Below are 15945 nucleotides of genomic sequence, written 5' to 3'. Positions count from 1 at the left end.
TTATTCTTCTATATGTTTGTGATCTTATTACATTAGCAATACACTGCTTTTTTTTTTTTTTTTTTAAATATTAGAGTTCCAATTTGTAAGGCTTATAGTACTAATGCTGACTTCATCTTGTTTGTTATTATATAACTTAGTGTGCATTATGTTGTTAATTATGTTAATTTCCAAATCAAGGTATATCGCTCTCATACTGCTATTGTTTGTATGTTCAATTTTCAGATTCTAGGGTACATTCTGTAAGTAATTTCCTCATATTTATTGCAAGCAAATATGACAAGGTCATCTATAAATTGAAATACTTTAATGTTCGTCTAGATTTCGTTCATAGTAATGCAGATACAAATTTGCCAGATTACATGAATTGGTAGGCGCCTCCGTAGCCAGGTGGGAAGGAGCAGCAGTGCGTAGCACATGCTTCTTGATTAGACCGGGGTTCGAGCCCGTCACCACCAAATACGGAGGATGCGGAAAGGTCAGGGAATGACCACCGCATATCCCGGAGCAATATGGCCTTAGTTGCTAATGCTCCTAAAAACCAAATAACAAACAAACAACATGAATTGGTAACACTCATTCCTATTCCTCTGGATTGTATATAGATCTTATCTTATCTCCAAATTTAATATAGCTGTTACTAATACATAATGAAATTAGTTCTTTCCAAAACTTTTTGCTACAATCTAGGCTGTTATGACATTGGTCATAGTAGTAATTTAGGACCAATTTTAAATCATCATGTGATATGCTGGTGAAAAAGTTTTTGAAATGGAATGTATATACTGATTTTGTCTCAAAGTTTTTTTTTTTTATCTGTTTTATTACTTTACATTTATTGCCAATTAACTTGGCATTTGTAATATTTTCTGCAGTTAGTTAGCTTTAGTTCTAATTCAAGGCATTTTTTGGATGCTCTTACATCGCTATCCCTGTATGAGGTTATAAATCTGCACCCCTTGAGTGTTTTATAAAATTTGGTATCTGGTAAACATATGGAAATTTTTACTTTCATTTTTAATATTTATCTTTTTCTGAATAGCCATTAGCTACTATATTAGGTTTAGTACACACCACTTTGTAAATTTTGCTGTTTTCCAATTCATTGTTTAAAGTATCTATGTAGAATTTTTTACATATTATGTCAAAATTATTGGTTGCTTTGTCAATGTTTATGATAAATTTATTATGCAAATCTTTTATCATTAATACTTCTAATTTTATATATTTTATATTTGTTATCTCTCTATACATTAAAAAAAGTTTTCCTCCTAGTGAAATTTTTCTAGCCAATGGGAGAATAGGGCGAGGCAATTATGTCACTACAAATGCAATTAATTATTGACAACTACCTCCATAACATTCACCAACCTCATGCATGTACTTCTCTGTCTAACATTTGATGTTCCATTGTAACATTTTTTGTATATTAATGAATATTGTGTATTTGTAAATAGTTTAGTATTTTATAAATATTTTAAATATTTGCATAGTTTGTAAATATTTCAGTTAAACATTTTAGTCCTGCTCTTTCGGATGCAACAATATTCCTCGTGCATTATGGAACCTGAAGCAAAAGACCTTTTATTAAGTGACCTATGTAAATGCAAGTAAATAATTATATAGATCATTTCCTGATTAGATATCAATCATAGTGACATAGTGTTTTTTTTCCATGGCGACACTGGGGGGTCTCCCCGAACTCCATGTTTCCACTCTGTGTAGAATACAATACTCTGCGTAAAGCCAGTTGTGTGTTTTGTGACATATTAGTGTGGGTTGTGTTGTTCTTCTGGTCACTTAGCCTTGGGGGCCTGTGGAGAGCCACTAACACCCCCAGTTTCTGTCACTGTCCCAGGTAGGCAGGTCAGAACACATTGGGAGAGCCCTAAAAAAAAATTTTATTGGTAAAGGAGATAATGGGGAGATATAAGAGAGTGGGATAAAAGGGGTCGAGAAGAGAGGGAAGGATGGTAGTTGAGGCATGAGCCTGATTTGAAAGGGGAGACAGTGAGGGGACCCTGGTACAGGATGCCCATCCTGGTCCAGAGGGTGGGAGTTGAAAGTGGGTGGTGGCATGAGCCACCAGGCAAAAGGGGGTATGGGCCACCCAAGGTGGGGGGAAGGGGATTGGGTGAAGAAGACTCAACCACCCCAGGTGGTAGGAATAAAAGAACACAGGAAAATAGATTCATATGGTTGCACGTGCTTTTTTCAGCTGTCCCACACTGGCCTGGGGGGTTACCCTAATAGCCAGTGTCAGCATCCCACACCATGACAGCTAGGAAAAGCTACATGGTGTCAGCTTGGATAACCATGAGAGCCTGCATAGCCATCAGTCTGTCCGGTGAAGAAGCTAAGATAGAACATGCAATTAATAATAACTTTCATTCACTCAACAGTCACACAATTTTACTTTTTATAGTTTTTTTCTTACATTTTCTATTTTATTTTATATATTAGATTAGATATTGATCAGTGTGTTTCGATAGGTGTATCTTTTACGTAGAAAATATTTGACTTACTCCGTCATACCTCTACGTATTATGTAGAAAAGCATGTGTGGGGTTGGTGAGCAAAGCAAGGCAGGGGCAGAACCCCCTAGTTGTCATTAAATTTCTAAGTTAATTCTAACATAATATCATTTTTGGTGCTTACAATCCAATTATAGAAGGCTTCTGTATTATACTTATAGGCTATTTTAATAGGTAAATTGTAGCAAACCTGTATGAAAATTACTTTTGATCCATTTTATATTGATTTTGGTAATGGCCAAAACTTAAATCTCTTTCGCATAATATTTTTGATCTCCTCATCTCCCATTATATCCAGATCACCAGTGAGTATATGATTGTAATGGGGGCATACAAATTTAGCATATTTACTTGTCTTATCAAAGACAGTTAGTTTCTGATTCTTTATGACTATTTACCATTGTTTTGTAATTACAAATATCCAATCCTATCGGCTGTTTGTAGCTGTATCTTACTTCTATTTTAAATTTGTTTTAGTGTTTTATATATATTGCCTTGTGTTAATCATAATTTTGTTCATGTTAACCACATCAAATAATAAGTTTTAATAATAAAATGTTCATCAGCAAAGCATAGCATCTAATAAGGTTGACAGCCAAACTATGTTAGAGCACGATAGCTAGACTTTATCTTACATTGATTGGGCTCCATTAATAAAAAACAGCATAATAAACTTTATATATATATATATATATATATATAAATGTGTGTCTTCTAATACATATATATGTATTTCCTAATTCTTTCAAAGCAGGGTTAACTGTTGACTAATTCTCTAAATTTGATATTATTTCAATTAATCAAAACAAGTTAGTGCATAGCATCATGTTAGTTCATAGTACATCACCAAAGTAGGTGAAATGGCATCGTTTTTGTTATATCTCATATTGTGAATGCCTTCACAATAAGTTGCCCTGATATTGCACTACCTCAAATAAGAACACTTCACCAGTGGAGTAGACTAATGTTACTTATTCTTAGTGGATACCATCACCCAGCGCTGTTTCAAGGCTTTTTGGCCTCTCATCGGTGGGTGTTTAGGTACGCCAGTGTTACAATAAGTGACAACCCAGTTATGAAGTATAACTCCATAATATAAGAGATGCCAGGTGGTGTGCAACAGTATAGGACTAATAAGGTTTTAGGGTTAAGAGCCTCAGACTTTATGGAAAATTCACTAAATGAACAAGTTAATGTATAGCATCATGTTAGTTCATAGTAAATTGTTGAAGTAGGTGAAATGGCATCATTTTTGTAATCTGATTCTGTTTTTGTAATCTTCAGACTAATTCTGTAGTCTGAGGCTTTAGCCCTAAAACCTTTTTATTTCAATTAATTTAATTTAATTTTATTTTATTTTATAAATTGTTAACCTGAAAATTTTCAGATTTAAACTGTCAGATCAGTTTATTGGACTTTCCTTAGAGAAGCCTTCTTCAGTGTGTTAGGCTTCTTGCTGAAATATAAGTAATATTCACATGTGTATTCTAATGTTGGTTTGTCTATTCTACAGAATAGAACTTTTGTCAAAAAAAACAAAATAAAACATGACTACTCCTATTTTTCAGATGGAAGTAGTAATGATTTTTTTCCCATCTTCACTGGCTATCATGAGACTAACTTACCACTATTTATCCTCTCAAGCATATACATATATGGCCATATTTGCTCACTATCCTGAATTCATTTTTGATAGCTTAGCTAAATAACCATTCAGAGTGATATCAGTACAAGTATCTGGATGCAAACATGAAAATTCCAGCTCTCCTTCCAAATACAAAAAAAAGTCTCAATCTGTTTTGTCATCCCTCTCTTCTAAACATGAAAAGGTCTGTGTGGTTATCTGTCTCCCCTCCCATTCTAATTCCAGACCAGTTAGCCTGACTTCAGGGTAGACAAAATCATCGAAACAATGATTGAGTTCAATCCAGGGAGATTTAGACAGATATGGCATTCTGAATAACACACAGCATGGTTTTGTTAAGGGAAAATCACATTTAACTAACTTAGTAAGCTATTTTGACACAGTTACTCATGAGCTAGATGCAGGGAACAATTTCAACATAGTTTATTTGGATTTTAGCAAGGCATTTGACTCAGTATCTCATGAGAGATTATTGTATAAGCTGGAACATGTTGGGTTTACAGGAAAAGTTCTAGGATGGATTGCTGGGTGGCCAAGGCAGAAGATTGTGATTAATGGATATTCTTCAGACTGCTATAAAGTCAGAAGTGGCATCCTCCAAAGGATTGGTTCTTCTTGAACCGCTGATGTTTCTGATTTACATAAACCATGTTGATAATGGGATAGAAGGCATGATGTCAAAATTTGCAGATGATGTAAAGATTAGTAGAATAGTTACTGATCAGTACCAAGCAGCACTCCTACAGGATGACTTGAACAGACTGCAAGAATGATCAGAAAAGTGGCAGCTGTGGTTTAATGCAGCAAAATGGAAAGTCTTACACATTTGGGGAATAGCAACCTCAAAATAAATTATACAATTGATAGGATTGAATTAAAAATGGTAGAGGAAGAAAGGGAACTGAGAGTTATAATATGGGCAGATATGAAATTTTCTGAGCAGTGTAAACAGGCAGCCAGGAAAGCCCATGGTGTTCTATCGATGATTTATCGAACAATATCCTATAGAGATATGGAGATCATAGTTCCACTGTATAAGGCAATTGTTAAGACCACATTTGGAATACTGTGTTTAAGTATGGAGACCTCATCTGGAAAAAGATATTCAGCTTCTTGAAAGGGTATATACTTGGTGAGATCAAAAAATGGGCAACTATATGAGGAGACTTCATGTATGTTAGCTACAGAACTTGGCAACCAGGAACCTCAGACGTGACCTGATTGAGTTTTATAAGGATCTGAAAGGGGTTAGTAAAATGAATGAAGACTGAATTTTCACTGTTACCGAGAATTCCAGAACTCTGGGCATAAATTCAAATTACAGGGGAAGAGTTTTAGTCTAGATTGTAGGAAGTTTTCTTTTAGCCAGCAAGTCATTGATTGCTGGAACAGGTTGCCTTCATGAGTAGTTGAGGCTGACAGTTTCAATAAATTCAAGGGTCAACTGGATAGTTACCTATGTGAGGAGGGGGGGGGGATCAAATAATTTGTATTTTCTTAGCTACTATATATATATATATATATATATTATTTTAATTACTAATTAAAAACAGCAGAGGAAGAAGGGTTACTATTACTAAAAAAATGTCCAATTTGACTTTTGTTTAACTTAAATTGCTAAATGATGAAAGCATTCCACTGTATGTAAGTTAATTTAATGCTTTTTTTTTTTTTGAATATTTTAACTGATACAAAATGTACAGTGTGTTGGGTTGCCATCTGCACCTTAAATGATGTTTTTATTTATTCATATAGATAAAACAGTTTATCCATGTATACGTTTTTCCTGATAGCCAAAAGGTGGTGATAATTTAAAATAAAATATAACATAATACACTTTTATATAATAGAATAATACATGGAATCCACATGCTGCCACAAAAAGACCACTGTTAACTTTGGTTCTAGCTTATTGGCCTTCATAAGCAATTACAGTGAGGATTTGAACACCTCTGGCCCTTAGTAGAGAATGGACTGTATCAGAGTATAAAACTATATTTATTTATTTGTTTAATTAATTAATTAATTAATTTAATTATTATATTGTCTGTAGGTGTATTATATTATATAGGGTCATCAAAATGAATGCCCATATTTTAAAGGATTATAATTATATTCCACAAGATAATTTACTTATAAAGACGAGTTTTTTTTTTTTTTTTTTTTTTCATTTTAAATGTCAGAAAACTTTCGAAAGTTTACAAATCATTTTCAGTATCATTTTTTACTCAGTAAACATCTAAGTGATTCAGGTTCTGCCCATACTTTGTTCAGCATGTTAAGAATATGAGTTGCTATGGCCGTGGTGATTCTTTCCTTTAGCTGCTCAAATCCGAATCATATTTGATGGGATAGACAAGCTCCCAATAGATCTGGCTACTAATTATTTAATTATTATTTTTTTTTTTTTAGCAAAATAAGGGACCAATAAAGCAATTGTGTCCCCCCTCATTCCAATGAAATGGAAATTGTGGAAGCTATATAAAAATAATAAGAACTTTAATAACTCTTAATTTGAGGGTAACAATTATGAAATAATGTAATATTTAAAGTGTTCAGAAATTGATTCACATGAAGATTTTATATGTAAGTAACATACCCTGTACACTTTAATATCAAAGATTACTTTTTGGGAATTTATACTCTTCCTTGTCACTATTAAATTTAATATAATTAGTACACATAAATAATATTTAGAGAATTATATATTGTTTTCATTTTATTACTGCAATTGATATGAATCTGTTATCTATAATTATTGTTTCTTCTTTCCTTAATTGTCTAAATAATTGCAGTATTGATTTCCTATGAACTAAATACTAAAAGAACATAGGGAATCTTTTTAAATAAATACCATATTCTATACTTAACCAACAGAATGGAATTTAAAAAATTATTTAAACAAAAAAGTAGTATGATGTATTTCGGATATAATTTTTAGATAATAGTACCTAATGTGCAAGCATATCTAATTGTATATGCATACTTTCACAAAAATTAGTATGCAAACTTGGAAATGCAAAGCTAAGGATTTAATATGACTCCTATATGATTTATACTACTGATTTATAATCTAATTTATAATAGGCTTATAAATCAGAATCATCATTTATTACTGTTGGTGTTGTATTTAAATAGCATTATACAGTATTATAAATATGAAAAACAAATCTGCTTTTATATAAAGTATATTTTATTTGTATACCATTGTGTATATAAATTCCCAATATGTAGATCACTATTAATTTATTCGTCACTGTTAAAGTTATCTGGATATTAGCTGTTATCTTAGATGTTGTAAAAACTGATATTTTGAATGTAAGTATATAAAAATTTAATTTTGAACAAGGATAATATGTGTATATGTTTAAAAGACCTGTTTATATAATTATTTTAACTGTGTATGTAAAAAGATGTAGCTGAGTATTTTTTAGATACTGTATTAATTAATATTCCTTAACCATGTTTATGTAATTTTTATATTTCTGGTAATTGTTATTATTTTGTTTGAAGTCTTTTATTTAATGTTGGCCAAAAAAGAGAAAATATTTACAAAAAAAAGTGTGTGTGTGTGTGTGTGTGTGTGTAGTAGTCTATCCTTCAGAGCTTTTATCTTTTCTAGGTGGTATATTTATTTATGATCCTAGATTATCTTTTTATCGAGAGGTTATTCTTTATGCATGGATTATTTATGATATACATAGTTTTTTAAAACTCTTGGTACTGAAAGATATTATGCAGATTTCCACTGGTACATTTTGCTTATCTCTTCTCTGTGTTTTTTTGATGTTTGCTGTATCTGACTTTAGCCTTTGAATTGGTGATTCTTTATTGTTGGGAGCAGTCAAGCCACTTAGAAACCATATGCATCACGAGCTTATAAAACTTTAAGTAAGCCTGTAATTTTTCTTGTACATATTAATAAATTGGAAACTGTAGCTTTAATTTCTGTTGTTTGATATACACTGTGTGTAAGAATTTGCTTCATTTTATTGTTTTTAATAAGATTCTCTTCATCACAGATGGCCAGCCATGGTCTGGCTCACCTGTTTTTCATGTGCAAGTTTTTTAGTGCCTCAGGAATAACTAAGCAATAGTTACACCAAGATGGGCATGTATTGTCTATTTTTCTGCCGGTAGCCATCACTATAAACTAGAAGATATTTGTTTTAAATTTGTTTCTGAGATAGATGAAATTGTTACATCTTTGACATTGACATTTGTATTATTTGTATGCACAAATTTTTAAAGTTTAAACAGATATAACATGTAAGTTTTAACTTTTTCTTTTCATCTCATCTTGTTTATGTCTATAATTGCAAACCCTTTTGCCCTCTGTGACAGAGTGGAATGGATAATGTGGGCATTAAAAAAAAATGTTTATCGTATGATGAAGTCTTCAGAAATGCAGTGTTTAAACAATTTATTTGATAGAATACATTATATATATTATAAGTAGGTGAATCATTCAACAAGTTATTTGGTGTGCAGAATGGCCAAAAATAAAATGCTGCACTATGTATATTCCATGTTTTATTGCTTACACAATGAGCAATCAAAGAGTAAGTGTATGTGGTGTAGAAGCAAAAGGACAAAGATGTTAATGTAATGAAACTGGATGATCTGGGCATATTGAAAATCCACCAGAGAGAGAGAGAGAGAGAGAGAAATTCATATGATATAATTTACTTACTTTAGAGAAAAATAAGTTCCTATTTTGCAGTAAATGTAACTTTATTTTCACCCATGTAAAGGAATAAAACATTCTTGAAAATTGATTGCCTTATTCTATTCTACATGTGGTTCGAGAAAACAATAAAAGATCTGGTGAAAGAAAGTATTTTAGAGATATACAGTATTTTATAAATCAGAATCTGTTAGTTGCATAAGCATTTGAAAAGTGATTGACAAAAGTTGTTTAATATGACATGCTTAATTTCTCAGAAAGAAATAGAATAATGTATTAAGAACAATTATGAATTAGTTGACCTCAACGAAGTCAAAATTTTAAACACCTGTATGTAATTCATTAATACTGTTCTGTTAACAGAATCTGTTAAGAGTTTTCAGCCCACCAAAGTAGTTCAACTGAAACATAAGTGAATCACATTTAGTGTTCTGTTTTTAGTATATGTAACAAAGTATTATCAACTATTTACTAAAACAAAAGCAGCTTTTCAAAATAATTTATGCAAGCTGCTTTCTCAACTTTCATTTAGAATAAAATGCCTAAACTGAATAAACATTTCCTTAGAATCTAGATTTCTACAATGGCCACTCTTATATCATGTGAATATTAAGATAGTTTATTTAGCTATTAACTAAATCACTATACATTAAGGTAACATTTTGGGAACCATGCCGGAACCCATCCTCAGACCATACATAGGCTGATGCCAGCCTCCTGCTTGCTGAATGTCTCAATTCCAACTGCATGTTAATATGATGCCAGATGTCTCAATTCCAACAGAAATGTGCAGTCAGAATTGAGACATTTGGCAAACAGGAAGTGTTTTACTGCATTTTAAAATGAAGCGAAACATATAAAATACTTTCATTTCAGTGCATGCTAATTCAGGTTGATGGCACATAAATGAGTAATTCGTGCATTAATACCTCTAAAGGAAGTAACTGAACATGTTGCAGCAAGTTGCAACTTGCTACGATGCTGAAATTTCAAGATAAAATGTTGGTTCCAAACTTTTTGGTCACACTTCATGTTTGTGAAATTAGAAGCTTTTGGGGGAAGTTTATTTTTTTTGCAGTAAGTTTATTCCAGAGGTTAGGCTTTGGCAAGATTTTAAATCCATTAGCTTGCCTATTTGCAATGCTTTGATATAGATAAAAGTTGAGAGAAGGAAAACATATGACATGACGTTTTTACATCCACATACAAATTGTAAAGATTAACTTCTTAGCATTATGTGGTCTCCGCAGTGCCCAACCCCACCCAAACACCATTCATGTTCTCATTCTAGTTGCATGAGGTCACACTTCATATTTATAATCTTTTATAATCTTGCTGCCTCTGCTCTGCAGAGGCAGCAAGATTATACCAACAACTTCAGATGCTTCCTCGAGCATTGCCAATAGATTTGGTCTGGTGTACTAATTAGTGGTTGGCTTGAAAAACTGTAATAAAGCTGAAATGTAAGGGATCATGCTATCCATTATAACCAAGAAAATAATTTATGATATCCAACATAACTTCAAGGGAAATTACTCATACAGTATTAAAAAAGGGATAGTGAGAGGCCACAGCTTTGCTTTGGAGGGTAATTTTAGTTTTGGCCACTTCAGTCCTCTTTTAAGCAAAACTGGTGGTACTGTGCAGGTGCCAAGAGACATCTACCTGCTCATTGCCTAGTATCACACAGGCTCTGTGACGTCATAATGCCACACTTTACTTGTATGGGGAGAAGCTTAAAATATTTTCTTCTCTGCTGAAATAAGTTTTTTGTAATTTTTGATTGAGTTGATGTAGATAATGATGTTGTTTATCTTAATTTTTTAAATATTTTAAATGATTTTGTCAATGTTCCTTATATTTTTAACTGCTTCCTTATATTTTTCCTTATATTTTTTAACTTTTAAGATAATTATGCCACATACTATATTTTTCAGTATGATGAGAGCACCTACCTCAAAAGTCCTATCGTTGAAGCGGTAATAATTTTTTCCTTTGAAGAAGTAGGTACGGCTATTTTCCCACTGAAAAGCAGCATCTATATTGTTTGGAATACCTTTCCAGTTTTCAATGGGCCGAGGATAGCGATCACTTACTGGTGGCTCATTGCGACTGTCGTATCTCCAATACTTTTCACCTATATTAAAAGTTTTATCAGTAAATTACTGTAATATATTAACAATGAACAGAATAATTATCTACTCTAGTTTATGAGACATAATTAAATTCAGGAATTATTAGCCTGCCAATCAAGAAACTATTCAAATTGATCTCAGTTAAACCTTCAGTGGCAAGTTATGCCTTTACCAAGTACATCAAAAGAACACATTTTAAAGCTGCATCTAAAATCCATATGGGTGATCACATTATTCAGACTGATTATGTTGTCTATAATTATTAGATTTACTTAGTCTTCTGAATGAAAACAACCAGTTAGAAAAAATGTGCAAGTAAGAAAGATGGGGGAATTCTTCCCTGACAATAGAGTCACCAATTAGTCCCTAGGTTCAGTGCTGGGATCCTCTTATACTTTTCAGTATTTATTAATGATATTGATAAAGGCATATCAAGCTTATTTTCTAAGTTTGCAGATGATACAAGATTGACAGGGTAGTTAACTGACTACCCTGTCAGTTAATGACAGGAATCATAGAAAAATTGAAACAAGACCTAGAAAAATTAGCCAGATGAGCCAAGAAGTGGAAATTGAGGTTTAGCACTGATAAATGAAGGTACTGCAATGTACAGCAGTAACCCTAGGATAACATACTAATTAGATGGCACCACACTCAAAGTGGTGGAGAACAAAAGAGATCTAGAAATAATTGTACAGTCTGATATGAAGTTCTCTGAGCAGTGCAGAAAGGCTGCTAGAACAGCTCTCAGGGTTCTGTCAGTGATATATACAGGAATTCTGCCAGTAGGAACAAGGTGGGCATCCCATTGTATAAGGCAATGGTTAGGCTGCATACAGATCTCGAAGCCCCATTTAAGGAAAGATGTGGATCTGTTAGCATGACTGCAGAAGGGAGCAACCAGATTAGTCAGGAGCACAAAAGAGTACTCTTACAAAAGACTTCAGTTCTGTAAACCATAGTGCCTCACAAGTGCCTGGAGACTAGGCACTTGTGAGGAGATCTGATTGAACTGTTTAAGGCTCTAAATGGATTGAGTGAACTAAATGCTGATGATGATATCCTTATTCTTTCTTGGTTGATATACATAAAGGGACATAAATTTAAATTGAAAAAAAGATGGCTGCAGGTGTGTGAAAATTTGATTTCAGCCATTGTTATTGATTGTTGGAACAAATTTCCATCTAGTGTTTGAAAGTAGATAGTTTAAATAAATTTAAGGAAGCATTAAAAAAATTATTACATGGATTGACAGATGAGATGAATAGGGTTTTTTTTTTTTTGTTTTTTTTTTTTTTGCTGATGCTGTAAGCTTGCTTCCTTGCATTATTTGCTGATACTAATAGCAATATTTCTCCTGTAGGACTTGTATATTCATTTAGAACAATGACAAACTCTTTTTGATATATATATTAATAAATCAACATTTATGTTGCTACACTTTTTTTTGTTTCTGATTTTTAAATATTCCTAAAATGTTATGGTTAAAAAAAATATTTTCTAATATAACCATCTCTAGTTTTACAGATAATTCTTATGATTTACCTTTAAAGAAATAAGTTTTTCCATTTCCGCTCCATATAAAAGCAGCATCAACATTGTCTGGAATTCCTTCAAATCCTACACTTAAAAGTTTGGGGTATCCAGAGATTTTCTCTTTGTTCTTAAATCGCCAGTATCTGCCACCCTAGAACAACAAGAAATGGCACAGAAAATAAGAACAATGAAATTTTTAGCTCCAATTAACTTATTCAATTCAAAATCAGTCTTTTTTTTTTTTTTTTTTTCAGTATTGTGCACTTTTAAAATTAAAGATCTGCATTCATAACTATGTCTGTGCAATAGACACAAAGCAGCCAGATAGGAAATATGAGACAAGCTTTCTGTTTTATACTAGTTAGGAAACCAAAAATATTTTTTATTTAATAAGAATAGCACATACGATATAAAAATGATGGCATAGTGAACATATCTAGCCAATGAAATATCAACAACAAACAGTAATCCAAGGTGACCTTGAAAAGCATTGTTTTATCAGTAAAAGTTACTTTTTGTGACTAGATATCTTATGCAAAAGCGATAATAACACAGCATTTGGACAGAAATTCAACACAGGGCTGTTGTTGCTAATAAAACCTAAAACTATGGATCATGCTAACTGCATCAGTACTGTCCACCTGTTCAAAGAATCAGATAAAGGAAATAATACAATATACTCCTTGTTCTTCTACCAATAATTGAATCATCACATCCTGAGGGATTTGGAAATGTTAGATTGTACATTTTACAATGATAGAGGTCATATCTGTTAATGCAGATATGATTAACAGATATGAAGTTTTCTGAGCAGTGCAGACAGTCTGTAAGAGTAGCTCATGGTGTCTTGTCAATGATATACAGAAATTTTTCTAGCAGGGATAAGGAGGTGATTATCCCCTTGTATAAGACAATGGTCAGGCCACACCTTAAGTACTGTATACAGATCTGGAGGCCTCATTTTAAGAAGGATGTAGAGCTGTTGGAATGAGTACAGAGAAGGGCAACAAGATTAGTGAATGGAATAAAGGGTTGCTGTTACGAAGAGCCTCCATAGCCGAGTGGTCAGGAGTGGGAGTGCAGCAGTATATGCTCCTTGAATAGACCAGGGTTCAAGCCCCTGACTGCTGAATACGGTCGATCTGCCAACCCGCACCGGACCAGCGTGGCAAATTATGGTCCATTTCACTCAGCATGAATTGTTGAGGAGGCTTCCATTCTGCAGTGGATTGATAATGGCTGCACTTTACCTTTTACCTTACGAAGAATGGCTTAAGTTTTGTAAATTATAGTGTCTGGAGACTAGGCACCTGCGAGGTGATCTCATTGAGGTGTATAAAGCCTTGAATGGTTTGAGCATGCTCAATGCAGATGGGAATCTTTCTCTTGCTCAGAATAATCGCCTGAGAGGGCATAAATTCAAATTGAGGAAAGACGTTGTAGGATAGATGTGCGGAAGTTTGCCTTTAGCCAGCGGGTGGTTGATTGGTGGAACAAACTTCCATCTGTCGTAGAAGTTGATAGCTTAAATAGATTCAAGGCAGAACTTCACAAACATTTGGAGCGAGTGGATGGGTGAAATAAGGGGTTTTTTTTTTTTTTTTGGTTGATGCTTTCTTGCATCATGTGCCTTTGCTAATGCTAAACAGGCCAAAAACAAGAAATCTGGAATAGGAAGAATTCCCCCCTACATTTCTTAAAATCATTGTATGGTGGGCAGCATCCCAATCATGAAGAATATTTTTTGAAAACATACTGAGCCCTGAAAGTTATCTATAGTCCACGCTTTCCTAAATCAATAATATATATTTGTTACCAGAGAATTACATGACCATTAATTGGTGACAACACATCCCATTGCAGCCAAAGCCAGGAGGGTTCACAGCAAATCACAAAATACACTAATAATAATTTTGATAATTGAGAGCTATTAAATGCTTGATAATTCCTATATTCTATTATATTATAAATCAACAGGGATTACCTTTACTTTAGATATAGGAAGCTTCTTTTCCAACTCTCCTAGTCCAACTCGCTAATAATTCTTGAGGATGGCGATATCTATTTTGTAAACCAGGTGGGACATCTTCCCCACTGTCAGAACCGTAGTGTTCAGACCGTTCTGAACACTACGGTTCTGACAGTGGGGAAGATGTCCCACCTGGTTTACAAAATAGATATCGCCATCCTCAAGAATTATTAGCGAGTTGGACTAGGAGAGTTGGAAAAGAAGCTTCCTATATCTAAAGTAAAGGTAATCCCTGTTGATTTATAATAAAACTAATAATAATAAAAATCATCTGAATGATATGGCATCAGCAAAGTTATGTTTGACAAGATGGTGCAACATCTCATGCCATTCATGTTACAATAGCAAAGATTGCCTCACTGTTTGAATATAGTGTTATCTCAAAAGAATTTGGTCTTTTGAGATAACACTATTATTTCCAGGAAAATTCTGTTAACAATAATCAACATCCACTTGAGAAACTTGCCAATTTTACTGTTGAAAGCATTCCTATTGAACATTTGTCTTATTTCTGACAGATTAGTCTCTTACCAAGATAGTAAATTGCTTCAATTGTGCAAATTGCAGCACCTGGAAACTGTTCACCTCTAAGAAGACCTGATAGAGGTGTTTAAATCTTCAAATTAATTGAATAAACTAAATGTTGATGGCACCCTTACTCCTTCTTAGATGACACAGATAAGGCGACATAAATTTATGTTGAAAAAGGAAGTGGTTGCAGAATAATAGATGTGCAAAAATTTGTTTACAGGCAGAATAATTGACTGTTGGAACAAAGTTTCATCTGGTGATGTGAAAAAAGTAGTTTGAATAAGGGTATAAAGGAGTTGACAAAATATTAGAGGGGATGTGCAGATGAGGTGGGTAGGTTTTTTTTTTTTTTGGTTGATATATAAATTTGCTTCCTCACATGATTTGCCACTACTAATACTAATAATATCAATTTACCTTAAAAAAGAAAGTTTTGCCATCCATCCATGTTAAAGCAGCATCTAAGTTACCGGGAAGTCCATCCCAATCATCAGAAATTTTTCTTGGATATCCATCTGCAATGCCGTCAGACTTAATTCTCCAGTAGAAATCACCTGAAAATAAATTTTAAATTCCTTTATTAGTTTAAATTCTTAGAACTAAACACAAATCAACTATAATTTTAAAATATATTGAGAGAAGAGAGTGGTAGAATTGCATGCAACTTGATTTGTACATAAATGAGACCAAATAGAAATAGTACAAGCCAAGAATAAATAAATGTGATTTTGAAAAATTTTTTATGGAAAAAAAAAAAAAAAAACCAAATACAAATCAATTGCAAAAAATGTAATAATATTTCATTTTATTTTCTCTTGTTTTTTTTTTAATGCTCATGTGTGATTCAA

General features: G+C 33.0%; 1 protein-coding gene across 1 annotated transcript in view; it reads right to left on the bottom strand.

Moving 5' to 3' along the window:
- Mmp1 (Matrix metalloproteinase 1) overlaps positions 1-15945 on the bottom strand; it is an 81730-nt gene that overhangs the window by 2276 nt on the left and 63509 nt on the right. Inside the window, exons 8-10 of the mRNA XM_090377476.1 lie at positions 15515-15651; positions 12547-12688; positions 10822-11003 (exon numbers count right to left, since the gene is read on the bottom strand). Coding sequence (XP_090233602.1) covers positions 10822-11003; positions 12547-12688; positions 15515-15651 — 461 coding nt within the window. The remainder of the gene's footprint in view (positions 1-10821; positions 11004-12546; positions 12689-15514; positions 15652-15945) is intronic.

Source organism: Mastigoproctus giganteus, chromosome 1 (assembly GCF_048544385.1).
Source record: "Mastigoproctus giganteus isolate SK-2022 chromosome 1, ASM4854438v1, whole genome shotgun sequence".
Lineage (NCBI taxonomy): Eukaryota > Metazoa > Arthropoda > Arachnida > Uropygi > Thelyphonidae > Mastigoproctus > Mastigoproctus giganteus.
The sequence above is the reverse complement of the archived record's forward strand: the minus strand, read 5'-3'. Positions and strand labels throughout refer to the sequence as shown.